General features: G+C 43.3%; 1 protein-coding gene across 6 annotated transcripts in view; it reads right to left on the bottom strand.

Moving 5' to 3' along the window:
- The window catches only part of ryr1b (ryanodine receptor 1b (skeletal)), a 215757-nt gene that overhangs the window by 43573 nt on the left and 147184 nt on the right, over positions 1–25000 (bottom strand). For 4 of the 6 annotated variants that reach the window (XM_045220046.1, XM_045220041.1, XM_045220050.1 and 1 more), the window contains 11 exons: positions 22350–22446; positions 22024–22139; positions 21373–21424; positions 21043–21111; positions 13226–13325; positions 12409–12488; positions 8807–8883; positions 8192–8265; positions 7086–7103; positions 1000–1080; positions 130–218 (listed from right to left, as the gene is read on the bottom strand). In XM_045220046.1, coding sequence (XP_045075981.1) covers positions 130–218; positions 1000–1080; positions 7086–7103; positions 8192–8265; positions 8807–8883; positions 12409–12488; positions 13226–13325; positions 21043–21111; positions 21373–21424; positions 22024–22139; positions 22350–22446 — 853 coding nt within the window. The remainder of the gene's footprint in view (positions 1–129; positions 219–999; positions 1081–7085; positions 7104–8191; positions 8266–8806; positions 8884–12408; positions 12489–13225; positions 13326–21042; positions 21112–21372; positions 21425–22023; positions 22140–22349; positions 22447–25000) is intronic. The other 2 variants (XM_041878154.2, XM_045220064.1) reach the window with 1 other exon arrangement.

Below are 25000 nucleotides of genomic sequence, written 5' to 3'. Positions count from 1 at the left end.
TTCTCTTTTTAGGTTTAGGGTTACTGAAAATAAAGCTGGTGGAATGTGAAGGGAAGTAATCAGCCGATAAAGAGAAAGATGATTATAATTAGAGACAGAACCGTAGCAGGAGATGTTGATCAGTCTTACCTGCAGGCGGAGCAGGTAGTCCACAGTGCAGATAATGATGTTGATGGTGGTGGTGCTGCCAGTCTGGGTCCGCAGATAGTTCTGGAAATCTGCTCAGAGACAGAGATAACAGGATCACACCATATGTAGCTTGGGCTCTGGTCAAAACTAGTATACAAGATTGGGATCAGTTTTGCCTTTAACATCATAATATACCTGTATAAGATTGGGATCAGTTTAGCCTTTAACATCATAATATACCTGTATAAGATTGGGATCAGTTTAGCCTTTAACATCATAATATACCTGTATAAGATTGGGATCAGTTTAGCCTTTAACATCATAATATACCTGTATAAGATTGGGATCCGTTTAGCCTTTAACATCATAATATACCTGTATGAGATTGGGATCAGTTTTTAACATCATAATATACCTGTATAAGATTGGGATCCGTTTAGTCTTTAACATCATAATATACCTGTATAAGATCGGGATCAGTTTAGTCTTAAACATCATAATATACTTGTAAAAGATTGGGATCAGTTTTGCCTTTAACATCATATAATATACCTGTATAAGATTGGGATCAGTTTAGCCTTTAACATCATAATATACCTGTATAAGATCGGGATCAGTTTAGTCTTAAACATCATAATATACTTGTAAAAGATTGGGATCAGTTTTGCCTTTAACATCATATAATATACCTGTATAAGATTGGGATCAGTTTAGCCTTTAACATCATAATATACCTGTATAAGATTGGGATCTGTTTAGCCTTTAACATCATAATATACCTGTATAAGATCGGGATCCGTTTTGTCTTTAACATCATAATATACCTGTATAAGATTGTCATTTGATGGCACATTGAGACGTGTGACTCACCGTTGTTGTGTCCCTCACAGAGCAGCTGCAGGAAGCGGAACAGGTCACAGGTAAACTCATCGTCTGCCATCACCTTCTCATCTGGCCACAGGAACACAGGACAGACAGGGGGTGAACAGGATGAGGAATAGGTGTTGTTGTTGTTTGTTTATAAGTGTTTTTGGAGTGTGTAACTCCAGTGTCCATTGTTGTTTGACTGAGAGCGCAAGGATGAATAAGAAGAGTTTTAAATGAAGGATTAGGCCAGGTAACAATGTCTGTGTGTCTGTGTGTGTGTGTGTGTGTGTGTGTGTGTGTGTGTGTGTGTGTGTGTGTGTGTGTGTGTGTGTGTGTGTGTGTGTGTGTGTGTGTGTGTGTGTGTGTGTGAGTGTGAGTGTGTGTGTGTGTGTGTGTGTGTGTGTGTGTGTGTGTGTGTGTGTGTGTGTGTGTGAGTGTGTGAGTGTGTGTGTGTGTGTGTGTGTGTGTGTGTGTGTGTGTGTGTGTGTGTGTGTGTGTGTGTGTGAGTGTGTGTGTGTGTGTGTGTGTGTGTGTGTGTGTGTGTGTCTGTGTGTGTGTGTGTGTGTGTGTGTGTGTGTGTGTGTGTGTGTGTGTGTGTGTGTGTGTGTGTGTGTGTGTGTGTGTAGGTAAGTATAACCACAGTATCACTCTCTGCCCTCGTTAGCAGGTTAGTAGCTAAACCACAAAGACCCCAGACAGCTCGTCCGTTAGTCTGTCTGTCCACTGGCCAGCGGACAGATGGACGGCAGAAGGAGAACGGGAGGAGCTAGTCAGGAGGAAAGGGAGGAGCCAGACAGTAGGAAAGGGAGGAGCCAGACAGGGGGAAAGGGAGGAGCCAGTCACAGAGAGACAGAGACAGACACACACACACACACACACACACACATACATAGACACACACACTCTCCACACAGAGAGCACAGGAACAGGCCAACAACCAGGGATTCAAACACACACAGGTGAAACATCAATAATGTCACATTGAAACGGTCATGACAGTGGAGAGGAGAGGGAATGCTGTGACATTGATAGTGGTCACAGAGGACGACATAATCTTCTGTGACCGAGACAGACACACAGGGAACACAGAAATACAGAGAACAGATATATCTCTCTATATCAAACACTAAGTCACACAGTCATGCAATATAGATCTACTGAACTCCACAAACTCCAGTGTATGTTTAAAGGTGTGTGTTTGTGTGTGTGTGTAGGAGTGTGTGTGTGTGTGTGTGTGTGTGTGTGTGTGTGTGTGTGTGTGTGTGTGTGTGTGTGTGTGTGTGTAGGAGTGTGTATGTGTGGTGGAAAGAGGGTGGGGAAAAGACAAGGTAACCAAATCACATGGTACTGGAGACAGAAGCAGGGAGTCTGGGGTCTGGTTCTACACAGAGGACAGTGTGTGGGGGTCAAATCTGGTTCTACACAGAGGACAGTGTGTGGGGGACACATCTGGTTCTACACAGAGGACAGTGTGTGGGGTTCACATCTGGTTCTACACAGAGGACAGTGTGTGGGGGTCACATCTGGTTCTACACAGAGGACAGTGTGTGGGGGTCACATCTGGTTCTACACAGAGGACAGTGTGTGGGGGTCACATCTGGTTCTACACAGAGGACAGTGTGTGGGGGTCACATCTGGTTCTACACAGAGGACAGTGTGTGGGGGTCACATCTGGTTCTACACAGAGGACAGTGTGGGGGGGGTCACATCTGGTTCTACACAGAGGACAGTGTGGGGGGTCACATCTGGTTCTACACAGAGGACAGTGTGGGGGGTCACATCTGGTTCTACACAGAGGACAGTGTGGGGGGGTCACATCTGGTTCTACACAGAGGACAGTGTGGGGGGGGTCACATCTGGTTCTACACAGAGGACAGTGTGGGGGGGGTCACATCTGGTTCTACACAGAGGACAGTGTGGGGGGGTCACATCTGGTTCTACGCAGAGGACAGTGTGGGGGGTCACATCTGGTTCTACACAGAGGACAGTGTGGGGGGGGGGGGTCACATCTGGTTCTACACAGAGGACAGTGTGGGGGGGGTCACATCTGGTTCTACACAGAGGACAGTGTTGGGGGGGTCACATCTGGTTCTACACAGAGGACAGTGTGGGGGGGGGTCACAGCTGGTTGTTGAGGGTTCAGCACTTGGAGCCTTGATGTTAAGGCTGGGAGAAAAAGGTTATGGGTTTGATAGTTAAAGGGATTGTTCGGGATTTTGGCAATGAAGCCCTTTATCAACTTCAGATGAACTCGTGGAAACCATTTTTATGTCTCTGAGTGCATTTTGAAGGAAGTTGCTAACTAGAGTTAGCGCAATGACTGGAAGTCTATGATACGCTAGTTAGCATTGGCTCACAAAATTACCTCTAACTTCCTTTATACTGGACTCAGATAAATAAAATGGTATCCACAAGTTAATCTGACTCTGGGTCAGTAGATAAAGGGCTTCATCTGACTCTGGGTCAGTAGATAAAGGGCTTCATCTGACTCTGGGTCAGTAGATAAAGGGCTTCATCTGACTCTGGGTCAGTAGATAAAGGGCTTCATCTGACTCTGGGTCAGTAGATAAAGGGCTTCATCTGACTCTGGGTCAGTAGATAAAGGGCTTCATTGCCAAAATCTCAAACGATCTCTTTAATGATTTAGAGTGAAAGATAAAAAGACCAGGAGCATAACTGGTCATCACAGTTGGGTTGGTTCAGTGTTGGAAATGCTATGTCTATGGGGAACATTAGTAATGTGTCTGGTTAGTAGAAGCTGCAATAGCCTGTTGGTTACCATAATAAAGAATGCATTACATGGAAAATAAAACACATTAGATATCATTTTTAAATGATTTATGGAAAGGGAAATAGAGATTAGTTTAACATGAATTTATAGCATTTTGAAGATTTGATTATAGCCACATAATTCTTGTTCTATTTTATATAAAACAGAACATGTGTATTAAAGCTAGAATCCTTAGTTGCAACATCCATTTTTGGACTTATGAAATTAATGATATATGCCCATTGATTCAGAAGACTATAACGTGTAAATGCCCCATGAGCTTAGTTCACCTGTCGTACCCCGTCAGAACCCAAAACATAGGCTTGTTTTACTCCAATGTTTGTAAACAAAGTAAATGTAAACAAACACTATATAGCCTCAAAACCTGGTTAAAATGATCATTTAGAAATCGTGGATGGTCAGACAAACATACCTAGAAGTTTTGGAATTATAATACATAGCATGTCTGAGCCCAGACAAGTGATTGCCACCATTTTTCTCTTAAAGGAATACTTGGGATTTTGGCAATGAGGCCCTTTTCTAGATAAAGGGCCTCATTGCCAAAATCTCAAAATATCCTTTTACGCTCATCCAATGAATGTTAAAGTAGCACATTGTGATGTTTTCTATCACAGAAAAGCTGTCTTTAGTTACACAATAGGGGAAAGTGAAAATAAGGGAAAATTGTACAAGAATGTGAAAAAGTTCAGATGTGATGTTGTTTTTATTCCTTAATAAAAAACAACATGAATATCAGCCTTCTGTCCTTTTCATAACGTCTTGGTAGGGATGGGAGGAAAGATGAAAGTTATTAATGGCGGGGGAACATGAGGCAATGGAAGAGTCTCAGTATTTGAGGGGATGTTTAAATTATGTAAAAAGGCTAATTTCTGAGGAAACTGGGCTGTCGACTCCCTACTGAGGTTGCAATTCATTTCAGGGTTGATGAGACACATCAGTACAGTAACAGGGTCATGGCTAGAAAGGGTACAGATTTTGTCAAAATGACATCCAAAGTTTTTTTTTCTTTGCATTTTAGCTAACCCTAACCCTTTTCTTAACCTTAACCTAATTCTCCTAACCTGCTAGGTTAATTTTCCTAACCTGCTGCGTATGTTGTCCTAACCTGCAGCGTAAGTTGTCCTAACATGCTAGGTTAATTTTCCTAACCTGCTGCGTAAGTTGTCCTAACCTGCAGCGTAAGTTGTCCTAACCTACTGCGTAAGTTGTCCTAACCTGCTGCGTAAGTTGTCCTAACCTGCAGCGTAAGTTGTCCTAACCTACTGCGTAAGTTGTCCTAACCTGCTACGTAAGTTGTCCTAACCTGCAGCGTAAGTTGTCCTAACCTACTGCGTAAGTTGTCCTAACCTGCTGCGTAAGTTGTCCTAACCTGCAGCGTAAGTTGTCCTAACCTACTGCGTAAGTTGTCCTAACCTGCTGCGTAAGTTGTCCTAACCTGCTGCGTAAGTTGTCCTAACCTGCTACGTAAGTTGTCCTAACCTGCAGCGTAAGTTGTCCTAACCTGCTGCGTAAGTTGTCCTAACCTGCTACGTAAGTTGTCCTAACCTGCTGCGTAAGTTGTCCTAACCTGCTGCGTAGGTTGTCCCAACCTGCTGCGTAAGTTGTCCTAAACTGCTGCGTAAGTTGTCCTAACCCGCTGCGTAAGTTGTCCTAACCTGCTACGTAAGTTGTCCTAACCTGCTGCGTAAGTTGTCCTAACCTGCTACGTAAGTTGTCCTAACCTGCTACGTAAGTTGTCCTAACCTGCAGCGTAAGTTGTCCTAACCTGCTGCGTAAGTTGTCCTAACCTGCTACGTAAGTTGTCCTAACCTGCAGCGTAAGTTGTCCTAACCTGCTGCGTAAGTTGTCCTAACCTGCTACGTAAGTTGTCCTAACCTGCAGCGTAAGTTGTCCTAACCTGCAGCGTAAGTTGTCCTAACCTGCAGCGTAAGTTGTCCTAACCTGCTACGTAAGTTGTCCTAACCTGCAGCGTAAGTTGTCCTAACCTGCAGCGTAAGTTGTCCTAACCTGCAGCGTAAGTTGTCCTAACCTGCTGCGCAAGTTGTCCTAACCTGCTACGTAAGTTGTCCTAACCTGCAGCGTAAGTTGTCCTAACCTGCTGCGTAAGTTGTCCTAACCTGCTACGTAAGTTGTCCTAACCTGCTGCGTAAGTTGTCCTAACCTGCTGCGTAGGTTGTCCTAACCTGCTGCGTAAGTTGTCCTAACCTGCTGCGTAAGTTGTCCTAACCCGCTGCGTAAGTTGTCCTAACCTGCTACGTAAGTTGTCCTAACCTGCTGCGTAAGTTGTCCTAACCTGCTACGTAAGTTGTCCTAACCTGCTGCGTAAGTTGTCCTAACCCGCTGCGTAAGTTGTCCTAACCTGCTACGTAAGTTGTCCTAACCTGCTGCGTAAGTTGTCCTAACCTGCTGCGTAAGTTGTCCTAACCTGCAGCGTAAGTTGTCCTAACCTGCTGCGTAAGTTGTCCTAACCTGCTACGTAAGTTGTCCTAACCTGCAGCGTAAGTTGTCCTAACCTGCAGCGTAAGTTGTCCTAACCTGCTACGTAAGTTGTCCTAACCTGCTGCGTAAGTTGTCCTAACCTGCTGCGTAAGTTGTCCTAACCTGCTGCGTAAGTTGTCCTAACCTGCTGCGTAAGTTGTCCTAACCTGCTGCGAAAAGTCAAATCTGACAAAAGCTGTATCCTTTCTAGTCAAAACCCAGTAACAGTTCTCTGTGATCTCCTCTAGAGAACTTGTCAGGACAAGAAGAATATGGAAGAATAATTTGCTTCCTTCCTTTTGCTCAGCCACTGTTCCATGAGTCTTGGAGTTGCAGTAGGTCGGTAGTACTAGTAAATGCACTCAAGGACCAAAAAAGTCTAAACTTTTCAATCACTGCTAGTGGATGGATCATGGCCTTTATGGGGGAAACATAGAGGAAGTAAAGCTATTGAATTCAAAGAATGAAACAATAGTATAACAACTATGATGTCTAATCAGTATGAAAAATGTATGCACTCACTAACTGTAAGTCGCTCTGGATAAGAGCGTCTGCTAAAATGACTAAAATGTCAAATCTAATCTTTTGGCATGTATCCAGGCTAAAATAACCATCTTAGTGATCGGAAAGTTTAGTTTTTTCAGTGACTCCTTGAGCGCGAAATGAAATGCATATTAACTACACACCACAGAAAAAGAAAGACTTGTCAGTTGAATAAAAGAAAGCTAAAGGGAAGAATGGACAGGAGGAGAGAGACAGACGTTAAAAGAAAGCTAAAGGAAAGAATAGACAGGAGGAGAGAGACCGACGTTTCATTTACCACGCTCTAGCTTCATATCTGAGAACCGTGAGCAGTGAAAAGGTGGACGGGGAAAGGAGGGGTAGAGTGGTGGTGAGGAGAGAGACAAAGAGAGAGAGAGAGCCGCGGTGAGTCCAGTGGCTAGAACACTCAAAGCCGTCGTCAGGGATACATGTACAGGTTCTATATAAAACAGTCTAAGCACAGTGATTTGTAGAACAGCACCTTTATGAATCTCATACGGATTCCGCCTACTTCAGGACAGCCCACACATACGGTAAATAAATACACACTAACACAAACTGTGACTGCGGTAAACACCTGCAGGCAGTAGAAAGTACAGTGATTCACAGCGAGTAGCTACCCTGTAACTAGCCTAGCAAGAGATCCGTTTGTGCTGTAGCCAACTCATCTGTGGACATGTCATCAACAGTCTGGCAGTCTAGTGAGAGGGGATCTGTTCCATTGAGCTGTTGAGGTGTCAGAGCTATCTATCCTGGTGGTTGGGGTGTCAGAGCTATCTATCCTGGTGGTTGGGGTGTCAGAGCTATCTATCCTGGTGGTTGGGGTGTCAGAGCTATCTATCCTGGTGGTTGGGGTGTCAGAGCTATCTATCCTGGTGGTTGGGGTGTCAGAGCTATCTATCCTGGTGGTTGGGGTGTCAGAGCTATCTATCCTGGTGGTTGGGGTGTCAGAGCTATCTATCCTGGTGGTTGGGGTGTCAGAGCTATCTATCCTGGTGGTTGGGGTGTCAGAGCTATCTATCCTGGTGGTTGGGGTGTCAGAGCTATCTATCCTGGTGGTTGGGGTGTCAGAGCTATCTATCCTGGTGGTTGGGGTGTCAGAGCTATCTATCCTGGTGGTTGGGGTGTCAGAGCTATCTATCCTGGTGGTTGGGGTGTCAGAGCTATCTATCCTGGTGGTTGGGGTGTCAGAGCTATCTATCCTGGTGGTTGGGGTGTCAGAGCTATCTATCCTGGTGGTTGGGGTGTCAGAGCTATCTATCCTGGTGGTTGGGGTGTCAGAGCTATCTATCCTGGTGGTTGGGGTGTCAGAGCTATCTATCCTGGTGGTTGGGGTGTCAGAGCTATCTATCCTGGTGGTTGGGGTGTTATCACCATACTCACTTGTTCCCTCCTCTGACACCATCCCCAGACCCTCAGCCTTGTTCTGTCTCTCAAAGGCATTCAGGTCTAGAACGCTGCCAACAAACACACGTTAGAATCATTAACACACACACACATTAGAATCATTAACACACACACACACACATTAGAATCATTAACACACACACACACACACACACACACACACACACACACACACACACTAGAATCATTAACACACTAACATTAGAATCATTAACACACACACACACACACACACTAGAATCACTAACACACACACGCACACTATAATCACTAACACACACACACACTAGAATCACTAACACACACACTAGAATCACTAACACACACACGCACACTATAATCACTAACACACACACACTAGAATCACTAACACACACACTAGAATCACTAACACACACATTAGAATCATTAACACAAACATTAGAATCATTAACAGACACACATTAGAACCATTAACACACACACACACACACATTAAAATTATACACGATTACATGATTGGCCTATACGAGGTACTAGGACAATCCAATGGGTTCAGTAAATAGCCGAACCTGCAGGTACACATAACTATATGTTTATAGACTGACGTACCTGCAGGTCTGCATCAGGGCCTGAATACTCAGGAAGAAGCCCACATCCTTTTTGTCCTTCAGGTAGTCCAGCATCCTCTACAATACAGAGAGACAGAGAGACAGGAAGACAGGAAGACAGAGAGACAGGGAGACGGAGAGACAGAGAGACAGGAAGACAGGAAGACAGGATAGAGAGAGAGAGACAGAGAGACAAAGAGACAGAGAGACAGGGAGACGGAGAGACAGGAAGACAGAGAAACAGAGAGACAGGAAGACAGAGAGACAGAGAGACAGGGAGACAAAGAGACAGAGAAACAGGCAGACAGAGCAACAGAGAGACAGAGAGACAGGAAGATAAAGAGACAGCGAGACAGAGAGACAGAGAGACAGAGAGACAGAGAGACAGCGAGACAGAGAGACAGGGAAACAGGAAGACAGCGAGACAGGAAGACAGAGAGACAGGAAGCCAGAGAGACAGGAAGACAGAGAGACAGGAAGACAGAGAGACAGGGAAACAGGGAGACAGAGACAGGAAGACAGGAAGCCAGAGAGACAGGGAGTCAGAGAGACAGGAAGACAGAGAGACAGAGAGACAGAGAGACAGGAAGACAGGAAGCCAGAGAGACCGGAAGACAGAGAGACAGAGAGACAGGAAGACAGAGAGACAGGAAGACAGGAAGCCATCAATCAGTCTAATACAGCCATACTCAACAGGCAGACAAAAAATATAGAAATATATTTTAGATATTGTTTTAACTGCTACATTTTCAAATTTCTCCATGGATTAATGTGTAGAATTGCAGGAAATGAGCTTTAACCTGTTAAACTCTGAGCGGTTGTTTTGGAGCTTAAGTGTTACCCACTCTGTCAATTTCAGTCAGAAAACAGAAAGTGACATATCATTCAAAAGCTACAGAACTCAAATCTTACTGCTGGCGATGTCATAATAATGCCCCCCCTTCAGGCCATAAATTATGCGCTATGGTCATATTCATAGAGTATTCAATTTAAGTCAAGTCACCAAAAGTGCTAAAATGTTGTATGCATGGAAAGGGTACCCCCCGGTGGTCATTATAATGCACTGCATCCACATTTAATATGACATTACCTCGAATGCATCCTCCAAATGCACCGTTCTATCTCACTCATTCCCAACGGGAAAAATGAATGGGAAAAGAGGTTGGACGTTTCCTTGCCTGTATGTGTGTTTAAAAAAAAACGTGATAACTCCAAAGTACTGATCGCTAGGGTCATTTTAAGATGTCAGTCTTGAAAATCCTTTCAGCCATTTTCCCAAACCAGATACATTTTATGTTGTTTTTGTTAGTTTTTCTCCATTTTCTTTGCCTGTGGTTGCTCGCGCTGAAATATCCACGTTGTTTCTGATACCTGTATCAGAATCCCACAGTTCTTACCTTTCTAACGAAGCATGTTGGTAGGACTTTGAAATCTAAAATGTAATTTGATGGTAGTTTACATTTTCTGCATCGCTTAGAAAATGCCTCCAGAGGACGACAGAGTTTAACAGGTTCTCCGCCAGCAAGAGGGGTGTGAACACGTTGAACAGTTTTGAGGGGGTTGGGAGGTGGGGGTTTGTTACTATGCCGGAAAAATACAATATCCATCTGGACCTTTCCCACCTGGGACAAGTATTCAGGCCCCTAGACCTTTTCCACATTTTGTTACGTTACAGCCTTATTCTAAAATTGATTAAATTATTTTAAACCTGGCACCATCCCTACGGTGAAGCATGGCGGTGGCAGCATCATGCTGTGGGGATGTTTTTCAGCGGCAGGGACTGGGAGACTAGTCAGGATCGAGGGGAAAGATGAACGGAGCAAAGTACACAGAGATACTTGATGAAAACCTGCTCCACAGCGCTCAGGACCTCAGACTGTGGCGAAGCTTCACCTTCCAACGGGACAATGACTAACCACACATCCAAGACAACACAGGAGTGGCTTCAGGACAAGTCTCTGAATGTCCTTGAGTGGCCCAGCCAGAGCCCAGACTTGAACCTGATCGAACATCTCTGGAGAGACCTAAAAAAATTGCTGTGTAGCAACGCTCCCCATCCAACCTGACAGAGCTTGAGAGGATCTGCAGAGAAGAATGGGAGAAACTCCCCAAATACAGGTGTTCCAAGCTTGTAGTGTCATACCCAAGAACACTCAAGGCTGTAATCACTGCCAAAGGTGCTTCAACAACGTACTGAGTAAAGGGTCTGAATACTTATGTAAATGTGATATTTCCGTTTTTGTATTTTTATACATTTGCAAAAATGTATAAAAACCTGTTTTTGCTTTGTCATTATGGGGTATTGTGTGTAGATTGATGAGGGGGAACAAAACTATTTAATCCATTCTAGAATAAGGCTGTAACTAACAAAATGTGGAAAAAGTCAAAGGGTCTGAATACTTTCCGAATGCGCTGTATATGACCGGACCTTCTGAAATAGTAGTTCATTACCTCTGGTCTAGTCCAACAGAGGTAGTTTTAGAGTTAAAGTTGGTTAGGATGAGTTGTACAACAGGGGTAGGAGTGCAGCAGCTACTCCAGCTTTTTGCTTTCGATTGACCAGGTAAACCAGGTAGATGGACCAGGTAAACCAGGTAGATTGACCAGGTAAACCAGGTAGATGGACCAGGTAAACCAGGTAAACCAGGTAGATGGACCAGGTAAACCAGGTAGATTGACCAGGTAAACCAGGTAGATGGACCAGGTAAACCAGGTAGATTGACCAGGTAAACCAGGTAGATGGACCAGGTAAACCAGGTAGATTGACCAGGTAAACCAGGTAGATGGACCAGGTAAACCAGGTAGATGGACCAGGTAAACCAGGTAGATTGACCAGGTAAACCAGGTAGATGGACCAGGTAAACCAGGTAGATTGACCAGGTAAACCAGGTAGATGGACCAGGTAAACCAGGTAGATTGACCAGGTAAACCAGGTAGATGGACCAGGTAAACCAGGTAGATGGACCAAGTAAACCAGGTAGATTGACCAGGTAAACCAGGTAGATGGACCAGGTAAACCAGGTAAACCAGGTAGATGGACCAGGTAAACCAGGTAAACCAGGTAGATGGACCAGGTAAACCAGGTAGATGGACCAGGTAAACCAGGTAGATTGACCAGGTAAACCAGGTAGATTGACCAGGTAAACCAGGTAGATGGACCAGGTAAACCAGGTAGATTGACCAGGTAAACCAGGTAGATTGACCAGGTAAACCAGGTAGATGGACCAGGTAAACCAGGTAAACCAGGTAGATGGACCAGGTAAACCAGGTAAACCAGGTAGATGGACCAGGTAAACCAGGTAGATGGACCAGGTAAACCAGGTAGATTGACCAGGTAAACCAGGTAGATGGACCAGGTAAACCAGGTAGATGGACCAGGTAAACCAGGTAGATTGACCAGGTAAACCAGGTAGATTGACCAGGTAAACCAGGTAGATTGACCAGGTAAACCAGGTAGATGGACCAGGTAAACCAGGTAGATGGACCAGGTAAACCAGGTAGATTGACCAGGTAAACCAGGTAGATTGACCAGGTAAACCAGGTAGATTGACCAGGTAAACCAGGTAGATTGACCAGGTAAACCAGGTAGATGACACAACTTACCTGTTGTACGTCACAGTTGCCTGTGTTGAGGATTGAGATTCCCAGCTTGAGGGTGGAGCACACCATGGATCCCGTCTCACCTGAGAGACACACACACACACACATCAGCTTGAGGGTGGAGGACACCATGGCCCCGTCTTACCTGAGACATTGAGATCAAATGTAGCGTACACACTGCCAACAACCCTCTAATGTAGTGTACACACTGCCAACAACCCTCTAATGTAGTGTCCACACTGCCAACAACCCTCTAATGTAGTGTACACACTGCCAACAACCCTCTAATGTAGTGTCCACACTGCCAACAACCCTCTAATGTAGTGTACACACTGCCAACAACCCTCTAATGTAGTGTACACACTGCCAACAACCCTCTAATGTAGTGTACACACTGCCAACAACCCTCTAATGTAGTGTACACACTGCCAACAACCCTCTAATGTAGTGTACACACTGCCAACAATCCTCAACAGGTCCAAAGTACTGTTAGTATCATCATTATCTTTACAAACAGGTGCTGATAAAACTCTGGGACTCTGTTGATGAAACTCTGGGACTCTGTTGATGAAACTCTGGGACTCTGTTGATGAAACTCTGGGACTCTGTTGATGAAACTCTGGGACTCTGTTGATGAAACTCTGGGACTCTGTTGATGAAACTCTGGGACTCTGTTGATGAAACTCTGGGACTCTGTTGATGAAACTCTGGGACTCTGTTGATAAAACTCTGGGTAAGTGGGTCTGTCCTGGGTCTGGTCTGGGTGTGGGTCTGGTCTGGGTAAGTGGTGTGTGTGTGTGTCTGGGTCTGGGCCCTGTACCTCTGCAGGCACTGATCATCTGCAGCACCATCTCTGCAGCTCCTCTGTTGTGGAGACGGGACTGCTGGTACAGGAGCCTCTGCTTCTCCATCTCTTTCTCCTGAAGGACAGACAGAGACAGAGAGACAGACAGGAGGGAAGTTGTAACTCTGTCGACCAGGTCTGCATGGACACACACACATTCACATACGTCCTCTTCCATTAAGACACAGAGTGTATTAGTGATAGAGTAGTTATTATCATTCTACAGCTCTAGTGATAGTAGTTATTATCATTCTACAGGTCTAGTGATAGTAGTTATTATCATTCTACAGGTCTAGTGATAGTAGTTATTATCATTCTACAGCTCTAGTGATAGTAGTTATTATCGTTCTACAGCTCTAGTGATAGTAGTTATTATCATTCTACAGTTCTAGTGATAGTAGTTATTATCATTCTACAGATCTAGTGATAGTAGTTATTATCATTCTACAGGTCTAGTGATAGTAGTTATTATCATTCTACAGGTCTAGTGATAGTAGTTATTATCATTCTACAGCTCTAGTGATAGTAGTTATTATCATTCTACAGCTCTAGTGATAGTAGTTATTATCATTCTACAGTTCTAGTGATAGTAGTTATTATCATTCTACAGATCTAGTGATAGTAGTTATTATCATTCTACAGGTCTAATGATAGTAGTTATTATCATTCTACAGATCTAGTGATAGTAGTAATTATCATTCTACAGGTCTAGTGATATTAGTTATTATCATTATACAGATCTAGTGATAGTAGTTATTATCATTCTACAGCTCTAGTGATAGTAGTTATTTCATTCTACAGGTCTAGTGATGGTAGTTATTATCATTCTACAGGTCTAGTGATAGTAGATATTTCATCCTACAGGTCTAGTGATAGTAGTTATTATCATTCTACAGATCTAGTGATAGTAGTTATTATCATTCTACAGGTCTAGTGATAGTAGTTATTATCATTCTACAGGTCTAGTGATAGTAGTTATTATCAAACATCAGTAAACACACCTGCCTGTTCTCTGTCCTATAGAGTTACATACAGTGTAGTAACATACAGTACTATGTAGTATGTAGTAACATACAGTACTATGTAGTATGTAGTAACATACAGTACTATATAGTATATAGTATCATACAGTACTATGTAGTATGTAGTAACATACAGTACTATGTAGTATGTAGAAACATACAGTACTATGTAGTATGTAGAAACATACATGACTATGTAGTATATAGTAACATACAGCACTACTGGGTGATCTGAAAAGTCATAGTCAATCGATCAATTATATAATAATACTTTCAGCAAAAATGTTTATTTTCAATTTACAATCTGTATAAACAATGAGAATAGAAGGGTTCAGAACTTTTGTGAAACATCACAGTACAGTTTAAAAATATATGGCAAATATAAATCCAATATGGATGGTGTTAAGAGATAGATGGGAGGTGTTGAATGGAGCTGAAGGATGGGACTAATAACAACTAACAACAACTAATAACAACTAGATAACTAATGTAAAGCATACTGTGCCCATAATAAGTATATAGGTTGTAGGTTGAGAGCTTTTGTGAAAGAGCACAGTTAGAAAGATATGGCATATAGAAGCAAACCGGATGGACATCATGAAAATGATCAGAGAGTTTGAGGGTAGAGGAAGTTCAGAAGTAAAAACAAACAAAATATAATTATTGTAAAATTGACTGTGTCCATTAAATGTATATAGTATGTATAAGCTGGAAGTAGAGTCCTTAGTGTTGTTGTTCACTAGTTTACTCCAATTAGGGAAGGGGTCGTGGGGTTGGAAAGTAATAAAGGGAAATATATATTTTTAAAGGATATGTATATATATATGTATGTATATGTATTTATATGTATGTATGTGTATATGTATGTGTATGTATGTATGTATGTATGTGTGTATATGTACAGTGGGGGAAAAAAGTATTTAGTCAGCCACCAATTGTGCAAGTTCTCCCACTTAAAAAGATGAGAGAGGCCTGTAATTTTCATCATAGGTACACATCAACTATGACAGACAAAATGAGGAAAAAAAATCCCAAAATCACATTGTAGGATTTTTTATGAATTTATTTGCAAATTATGGTGGAAAATAAGTATTTGGTCACCTACAAACAAGCAAGATTTCTGGCTCTCACAGACCTGTAACTTCTTCTTTAAGAGGCTCCTCTGTCCTCCACTCGTTACCTGTATTAATGGCACCTGTTTGAACTTGTTATCAGTATAAAAGACACCTGTCCACAACCTCAAACAGTCACACTCCAAACTCCACTATGGCCAAGACCAAAGAGCTGTCAAAGGACACCAGAAACAAAATTGCAGACCTGCACCAGGCTGGGAAGACTGAATCTGCAATAGGTAAGCAGCTTGGTTTGAAGAAATCAACTGTGGGAGCAATTATTAGGAAATGGAAGACATAAAAGACCACTGATAATCTCCCTCGATCTGGGGCTCCACGCAAGATCTCACCCCGTGGGGTCAAAATGATCACAAGAACGGTGAGCAAAAATCCCAGAACCACACGGGGGGACCTAGTGAATGACCTGCAGAGAGCTGGGACCAAAGTAACAAAGCCTACCATCAGTAACACACTACGCCGCCAGGGACTCAAATCCTGCAGTGCAGACGTGTCCCCCTGCTTAAGCCAGTACATGTCCAGGCCCATCTGAAGTTTGCTAGAGTGCATTTGGATGATCCAGAAGAGGATTGGGAGAATGTCATATGGTCAGATGAAACCAAAATAGAACTTTTTGGTAAAAACTCAACTCGTCGTGTTTGGAGGACAAAGAATGCTGAGTTGCATCCAAAGAACACCATACCTATTGTGAAGCATGGGGGTGGAAACATCATGCTTTGGGGCTGTTTTTCTGCAAAGGGACCAGGACGACTGATCCGTGTAAAGGAAAGAATGAATGGGGCCATGTATCGTGAGATTTTGAGTGAAAACCTCCTTCCATCAGCAAGGGCATTGAAGATGAAACGTGGCTGGGTCTTTCAGCATGACAATGATCACAAACACACCGCCCGGGCAACGAAGGAGTGGCTTCGTAAGAAGCATTTCAAGGTCCTGGAGTGGCCTAGCCAGTCTCCAGATCTCAACCCCATAGAAAATCTTTGGAGGGAGTTGAAAGTCCGTGTTGCCCAGCGACAGCCCCAAAACATCACTGCTCTAGAGGAGATCTGCATGGAGGAATGGGCCAAAATACCAGCAACAGTGTGTGAAAACCTTGTGAAGACTTACAGAAAACGTTTGACCTGTGTCATTGCCAACAAAGGGTATATAACAAAGTATTGAGAAACTTTTGTTATTGACCAAATACTTATTTTCCACCATAATTTGCAAATAAATTCATTAAAAATCCTACAATGTGATTTTCTGGAATTTTTTTCCTAATTTTGTCTGTCATAGTTGACGTGTACCTATGATGAAAATTACAGGCCTCTCTCATCTTTTTAAGTGGGAGAACTTGCACAATTGGTGGCTGACTAAATACTTTTTTTCCCCACTGTATATATACACTACCGTTCAAAAGTTTGGCGTCACTTAGAAGTTTCCTTGTTTTCGAAAGAAAAGCAATTTTATTGTCCATTAAAATAACATCAAATTGATCAGAAATACAGTGTAGATATTGTTAATGTTGTAAATGACTATTGTAGCTGGAAACAGCAGATTTTTAATGGAATATCTACATAGGCGTACAGAGGCCCATTATCAGCAACCATCAGTCCTGTGTTCCAATGGCACGTTGTGTTTGCTAATCCAAGTTTATCATTTTAAAAGGCTAATTGATCATTAGAAAACCCTTTTGCAATTGTTAGCACAGCTGAAAACTGTTGTGCCGATTAAAGAAGCAATAAAAGTGGCCTTCTTGAGACTAGTTGAGTATCTGGAGCATCAGCAATTGTGGGTTCGATTACAGGCTAAAAATTGGCAGAAAGAAATAACTTTCTTCTGAAACTCGTCAGTCTATTCTTGTTCTGAGAAATGAAGGCTATTCCATGCTCAACGTCAACAGGCTGACCTTCTAGGCAGAGTTGCAAAGACAAAGCCATTTCTCAGACTACCCATCTTCATCTTTTCTTTTTATTGGCCAGTCTGAGATATGGCTTTTTCTTTGCAACAGTACTATGTAGTGTGTAGCATGTAGTAACATACAGTACTATGTACTAGGTAGTATTATACAGTACTATGTAGTATGTAGTATTATACAGTACTATGTAGTATGTAGTAACATACAGTACTAAGTAGTATGTAGTAACATACAGTACTATGTAGTGTGTAGCATGTAGTAACATACAGTACTATGTAGTGTGTAGTATTATACAGTACCATGTAGTATGTAGTAATATACAATACTATGTAGTATATAGTATGAAGTAACATACAGTACTATGTAGTATGTAGTAATATAGAATACTATGTAGTATGTAGTAACATACATTACTATGTAGTGTGTAGCATGTAGTAACATACAGTACTAAGTAGTATGTAGTAACATACAGTACTATGTAGTATGTAGTAACATACAGTACTATGTAGTATGTAGTAACATATAGTACTATGTAGTATGTAGTAACATATAGTACTAAGTAGTATGTAGTACATAGTACTGTATGTTACATATTATGTAGTACTATACAATAATATGTAGTATGTAGTAACATACAGTACTTTGTAGTATATAGTATATAGTATCATACAGTACTATGTAGTATGTAGTAATATACAGTACTATGTAGTATATAGTATCATACATTACTATGTAGTATGTAGTAATATACATTACTATGTAGTATGTAGTAACATACAGTACTACGTAGTGTGTAGTAATGTACAGTACTATGTAGTATGTAGTAATATAGAATACTATGTAGTATGTAATAACGTACAGTACTACGTAGTGTGTAGCATGTAGTAACATACAGTGGGGGAAAAAAGTATTTAGTCAGCCACCAATTGTGCAAGTTCTCCCACTTAAAAAGATGAGAGAGGCCTGTAATTTTCATCATAGGTACACGTCAACTATGACAGACAAAATGAGGAAAAAAATTCCAGAAAATCACATTGTAGAATTTTTTATGAATTTATTTGCAAATGATGGTGGAAAATAAGTATTTGGTCAATAACAAAAGTTTCTCCATACTTTGTTATATACCCTTTGTTGACAATGACACAGGTCAAACGTTTTCTGTAAGTCTTCAGAAGGTTTTCACACACTGTTGCTGGTATTTTGGCCCATTCCTCCATGCAGATCTCCTCTAGAGCAGTGATGTTTTGGGGCTGTCGCTGGGCAACACGGACTTCAAATCAAATCAAATCAGACTTTCAACTCCCTGCAAAGATTTTCTATGGGGTTGAGATCTGGAGACTGGCTAGGCCACTCCAGGACATTGAAATGCTTCTTACGAAGCCACTCCTTCGTTGCCCGGGCGGTGTGTTTGGGATCATTGTCATGCTGAAAGACCCAGCCACGTTTCATCTTCAATGCCCTTGCTGATGGAAGGAGGTTTTCACTCAAAATCTCACGATACATGGCCCCATTCATTCTTTCCTTTACACGGATCAGTCGTCCTGGTCCCTTTGCAGAAAAACAGCCCCAAAGCATGATGTTTCCACCCCATGCTTCACAGTAGGTATGGTGTTCTTTGGATGCAACTCAGCATTCTTTGTCCTCCAAACACGACGAGTTGAGTTTTTACCAAGAAGTTCTATTTTGGTTTCATCTGACCATATGACATTCTCCCAATCCTCTTCTGGATCATCCAAATGCACTCTAGCAAACTTCAGACGGGCCTGGACATGTACTGGCTTAAGCAGGGGGACACGTCTTGCACTGCAGGATTTGAGTCCCTGGCGGCATAGTGTGTTACTGATGGTAGGCTTTGTTACTTTGGTCCCAGCTCTCTGCAGGTCATTCACTAGGTCCCCCGTGTGGTTCTGGGATTTTTGCTCACCGTTCTTGTGATCATTTTGACCCCACGGGGTGAGATCTTGCGTGGAGCCCCAGATCGAGGGAGATTATCAGTGGTCTTGTATGTCTTCCATTTCCTAATAATTGCTCCCACAGTTGATTTCTTCAAACCAAGCTGCTTACCTATTGCAGATTCAGTCTTCCCAGCCTGGTGCAGGTCTACAATTTTGTTTCTGGTGTCCTTTGACAGCTCTTTGGTCTTGGCCATAGTGGAGTTTGGAGTGTGACTGTTTGAGGTTGTGGACAGGTGTCTTTTATACTGATAACAAGTTCAAACAGGTGCCATTAATACAGGTAACGAGTGGAGGACAGAGGAGCCTCTTAAATAAGAAGTTACAGGTCTGTGAGAGCCAGAAATCTTGCTTGTTTGTAGGTGACCAAATACTTATTTTCCACCATAATTTGCAAATAAATTCATTAAAAATCCTACAATGTGATTTTCTGGAATTTATTTTCTCAATTTGTCTGTCATAGTTGACATGTACCTATGATGAAAATTACAGGCCTCTCTCATCTTTTTAAGTGGGAGAACTTGCACAATATGTGGCTAACTAAATACTTTTTTCCCCCACTGTACATTACTATGTAGTGTGTAGTATGTAGTAACATACAGTACTATGTAGTATGTAGTAACATACAGTACTATGTAGTAAAATACAGTACTATGTAGTATGTAGTAACATACAGTACTATATAGTATATAGTAACATACAGTACTATGTAGTAACATACAGTACTATGTAGTATGTAGTAACATACAGTACTATGTAGTAACATACAGTACTATGTAGTATGTAGTAACATACAGTACTATGTAGTATATAGTAACATACAGTACTATGTAGCAGAGGTGTGGACTCGAGTCATGTGACTTGGACTCGAGTCAGACTCGAGTCATGAATTTGATGACTTCAGACTCGACTCGACAAAATGTACAAAGACTTGCAACTCGACTTGGACTTTAACATCAATGACTCGTGACTTGACTTGGACTTGCGCCTTATGACTCGAGAAGACTTGCTACGAGGACTTGTAATGACTTGCAAAGGCTTGCTAAGAGGACTTGAAATGACTCGAAACTAAAATGTAGGACTTTGGACTCGACTTGAGACTTGATGGCTTTGACTTTTGACTCGACTTGGGACTTGCCTCATCTTTGACTCGACTTGACTCGGGACTCGAGGGCAAAGACTTGAGACTTACTTGTGACTTGCATAACAATGACTTTGTCCCACCTCTGCTATGTAGTATATAGTATCATACAGTACTATGTAGTAACATACAGTACTATATAGCTAGTATTTAGTAGTGTGAGGAAAATGACATTATGCGTTCTTCCAGATATCGAGCAGTATATCTGGGAGCTTCCCTTTCTGATGCTCCTCCCTATTCCGACACACTGCAGACAGCAGGCTCTCTGATAAGAAAGGCTGGTTGATTTTGTTCATTAGAATCAAAAATCAGAGTTGTAATGTGTGATTTCCAAGATCATAAATCTTACAGAACTAATTGTTTTATTTTTTCTATGTTCCTGTTTTGTTGTCTTTCAGTGCACTCACTCAAGTCATGCAATGTATTACAGTCCAAAACAGAGACACACCACACAGCAGAGTCAAACTAAGGAATGTACAATTTAGTCCACCATATCAGGCTTTAGATAGACATGTCTGGTAATAGTGTGAGGGATAGAGGGATGGATAGAGAGATAGAGACTGGAAGAGAAGAGTGTGTGACACCGGGGGGTTGTGTGCGGTGTGTGAGAGAGTAACCAGCTCTGCTGCACAGCGTTGTGTCTCCCCCCCATACCATCTCAGTCTGGGTCACTTCAATGGCCTCCTCTTCTCCTCCCTCCTCCTCCTCACCGATGTGGCAACTCTGGAGAGAGAGGGGGAGAGAAAGAGAGAGAGGGGGAGAGAAAGAGAGAGAGGGGAGAGAAAGAGAGAGAGAGGGGAGAGAAAGAGAGAGAGGGAGAGAGAAAGAGAGAGGGGAGAAGGGAGTAGGGGGAGAGGGAGAAAGAAGGAAACAGTGAGTAAGAGAGAAATAGAAGTAGGAGAGAAGGTGAAGAATTACCAGCACGTCTAATACAACACAGCACATGAGATCATGTTCAAATCTAGTAGGAAACCAGCACGTTACCTTGGCCATAATATCAGCATAAGCCATGTATAAGTAGTCAACTTCCAGTTTGCTGCAACAAGAGAGAAAACAGGACAAGATTTAGCCACCAAACAAACTGAGAAACACTCAGAATAAGTGAAGGTTTGACTGCTTTACACAGAAGTCGTTGGATAAGAATCATTGTTTTGATTATTTTAGGTCAACACCACATATACTCCTCCTTCTCTCTCTGTCTACATTTGTAGTGACAGGTTGAGAGAAGGGGATGAGGGAGGGAGAGGGGAGGGGAGGGGAGGGGAGGGAGGGAGGGAGAGGGGATGAGGGAGGGAGAGGGGAGGGAGGGAGAGGGGATGAGGGAGGAGAGGGAGGGAGGGAGAGGGGAGGGGGGAGGGAGGGAGAGGGGAGGGAGGGAGGGAGAGGGGATGGAGGGAGGGAGAGGGGAGGGAGGGAGGGAGGGAGGGAGGGAGGGAGGGAGGGAGGGAGGGAGGGAGGGAGGGAGGGAGGGAGGGAGGGAGGGAGGGAGGGAGGGAGGGAGGAGGGAGGAGGGAGGGAGGGAGAGGGGGAGGGAGGGGAGGGAGGGGAGGGAGGGAGAGAGGGGAGGGAGGGAGGGAGGGAGAGGGGAGGGGAGGGAGGGAGGGAGGGAGGGAGAGTGGAGGGAAATGGCCTCACCTCTTCTCTGTGAGAGCGGTCCGGCTGAAGTGCAGGATGAGCTGATGCAGAGGGTCAGGTTTGGTTTCCGCCTCCTCCTCTCCCTCCTCTCCCAGCTCCTCCTCCTCCATGGCTTTCTACACACACACACACACACACACACACAGACACACAGACACACACACACACACACACACACACAGAGCGAGAGAGAGACAGACAGACAGAGAACTGGGATTCAGCCAAAAATCCTTACAGAAAGTTGCTGAAGACTCACAAAGATGCCAATAATACAGAATATAGTGGTATACAATTACACTATCTATTCTAAGGAGAAAAGCCCTTACAGACAAGTCGTCGATCATGCGGTCTTCAAACTGGTATCCTTCAGTCTGCAGCCAGTTCCTCTTGTACCCATTCAGGAACATGTTGGAGCCCCGATGCCTGTTAGAGAGAACAGGAAGTGACATCAAAGGAAAGTCACGCCGCAGACCAACATCATGATACACTACATATAAGAGTCAAGTCTCCTCCCCGTTGCTCCCCTCCGGACACCGGAGCCACCGGTCTGAGCGCACCACCTCGGCAACCCCCGGAAATGGAAAACCCAACACACCCTAATCACCTCCAGAAGCACCTGCACCTCATCATCTCATCACCACCCCTATCCCGCCCTGGACTGTTCAGTGTTGTGTTGTGTGTGATCGTTAGTGTCATGTCGTGTACTCGCCCTTTGTTGTTCTCTTGCTCAGTGTTAAGTAAACCTTTACGTTGTTGATTCCTGCGTCTGCGTCCTGCCTCTTCGTATCCTCAGTACAATAAGAGTATGTGGACTTCAAATGAGTGGATTCGGTTTCAGGTGTATCAAAATCAAGTGCACAGCCATGCGATCTCCATAGACAAACATTGGCAGTAGAATGGCCCTCCAGCCCTTACACAGCCTGGAGGTGTGTTGGGTCATTGGCCTGTTGAAAAACAAATGATAGTCCCACTAAGCCCAAACCAGATGGGATGGCGTATCGCTGCAGAATGCTGTGGTAGCCATGCTGGTTAAGTGTGCCTTGAATTCTAAATAAATCACAGACAGTGTCACCAGCAAAGCACCCCCAAACCATAACACCTCCTCCTCCATGCTTTACGGTGGGAAATACACATGCGGCGATCATCCGTTCACCCACACCGCGTCTCACAAAGACACAGTGGTTGGAACCAAAAATCTCAAAATTTGGACTCCAGACCAAAGGACAAATTTCCACCGGTCTAATGTCCATTGCTCGTGTTTCTTGGCCCAAGCAGGTCCCTTCTTCTTATTGGTGTCCTTTAGTAGTGGTTTCTTTGCAGCAATTCGACCATGGAGGCCTGATTCACACAGTCTCCTCTGAACAGTTGATGTTGAGATGTGTCTGTGACTTGAACTCTGTGAAGCATTTATTTGGGCTGCAATTTCTGAGGCTGGTAACTCTTAATGAACTTATCCTCTGCAGCAGAGGTAACTCTGGGTCTTCCTTTCCTGTGGCGGTCCTCATGAGAGCCAGTTTCATCATAGCGCTTGATGGTTTTTGCGACTGCACTTGAAGAAACTTTCAAAGTTCTTGAAATGTTCCGTATTGACTGACCTTCATGTCTTAAAGTAATGATGGACTGTCGTTTCTCTTTGCTTATTTGAGCTGTTCTTGCCATAATATAGACTTGGTGTTTTACCAAATAGGGTTATCTTCTATATACCAACCCTACCTTGTTACAACACAACTGATTGGCTCAAACGCATTAAGAACGAAATAAATGCCACAAATTAACTTTTAACAAGGCACACCTGTTAATTGAAATGCATACATCCTTTTATTTTACAGTGCATTCGGAAAGTATTCAGACCCCTTGACTTTTTCCACATTTTGTTACGTTACAGCCTTATTCTAAAATGGATTAAATTATTTTTTTCCTCATCAATCTACACAATATTCCATGATGACAAAGCGAAAACAGGTTTTTTAAAATAAAAAACTGAAATACCTTATTTACATAAGTATTCAGACCCTTTGCAATAAGACTCGAAATTGAGCTCAGGTGCATCCTGTTTCCATTGATCATCCTTGAGATGTTTCTAAAACTGGATTGGAATCCACCTGTGGTAAATTCAATTGATTGGACATGATTTGGAAAGGCACATATGTCTATATAAGGTCCCACAGTTGACAGTGCATGTCAGAGCAAAAACCAAGCCATGAGGTCGAAGGAATTGTCCGTAGATCTCCGAGACAGGATTGTGTCGAGGCACAGATCTGGGGAAGGGTACCAAAACATTTCTGCAGCATTGAAGGTCCCCAAGAACACAGTGGCCTCCATCATTCTTAAATGGAAGAAGCTTGAAACCACCAAGACTCTTGCAAGAGCTGGCCGCCCGACCAAACTGAGCAATCGGGGGAGAAGGGCCTTGGTCAGGGAGGTGACCAAGAACCCGATGGTCACTCTGAATGAGCTCCAGAGTTCCTCTGTGGAGATGGGAGAATCTTCCAGAAGGACAACCATCTCTGCAGCACTCCACCAATCAGGCCTTTATGGTAGAGTGGCCAGACGGAAGCCACTCATTAAAAGGCACATGACAGCCCGCTTGGAGTTTGCCAAAAGACACCTAAAGGACTTAGATCATGAGAAGCAAGATTCTCTGGTCTGATGAAATCAAGATTGAACTCTTTGGCCTGAATGCCAAGCGTCACATCTGGAGGAAACCTGGCACCATCTCTACGGTGAAGCATGTTAGTGGCAGCATCATACTGTGGGGATGTTTTTCAGCGGCATGGACTGGGAGACTAGTCAGGATCAAGGGAAAGATGAACGGAGCAAAGTACAGAGAGATCCTTGATGAAAACCTGCTCCAGAGTGCTCAGGACCTCAGACTGGGGCGAAGGTTCACCTTCCAACAGGACAAAGACCCTAAGCAAACAGCCAAGACAATGCCGGAGTGGCTTCGGCACAAGTCTCTGAATGTCATTGAGTGGCC

This window comes from Coregonus clupeaformis, chromosome 6 (assembly GCF_020615455.1).
Source record: "Coregonus clupeaformis isolate EN_2021a chromosome 6, ASM2061545v1, whole genome shotgun sequence".
Lineage (NCBI taxonomy): Eukaryota > Metazoa > Chordata > Actinopteri > Salmoniformes > Salmonidae > Coregonus > Coregonus clupeaformis.
Note: the sequence above shows the minus strand (reverse complement) of the source record. Positions and strands in the feature narration are given on the sequence as shown.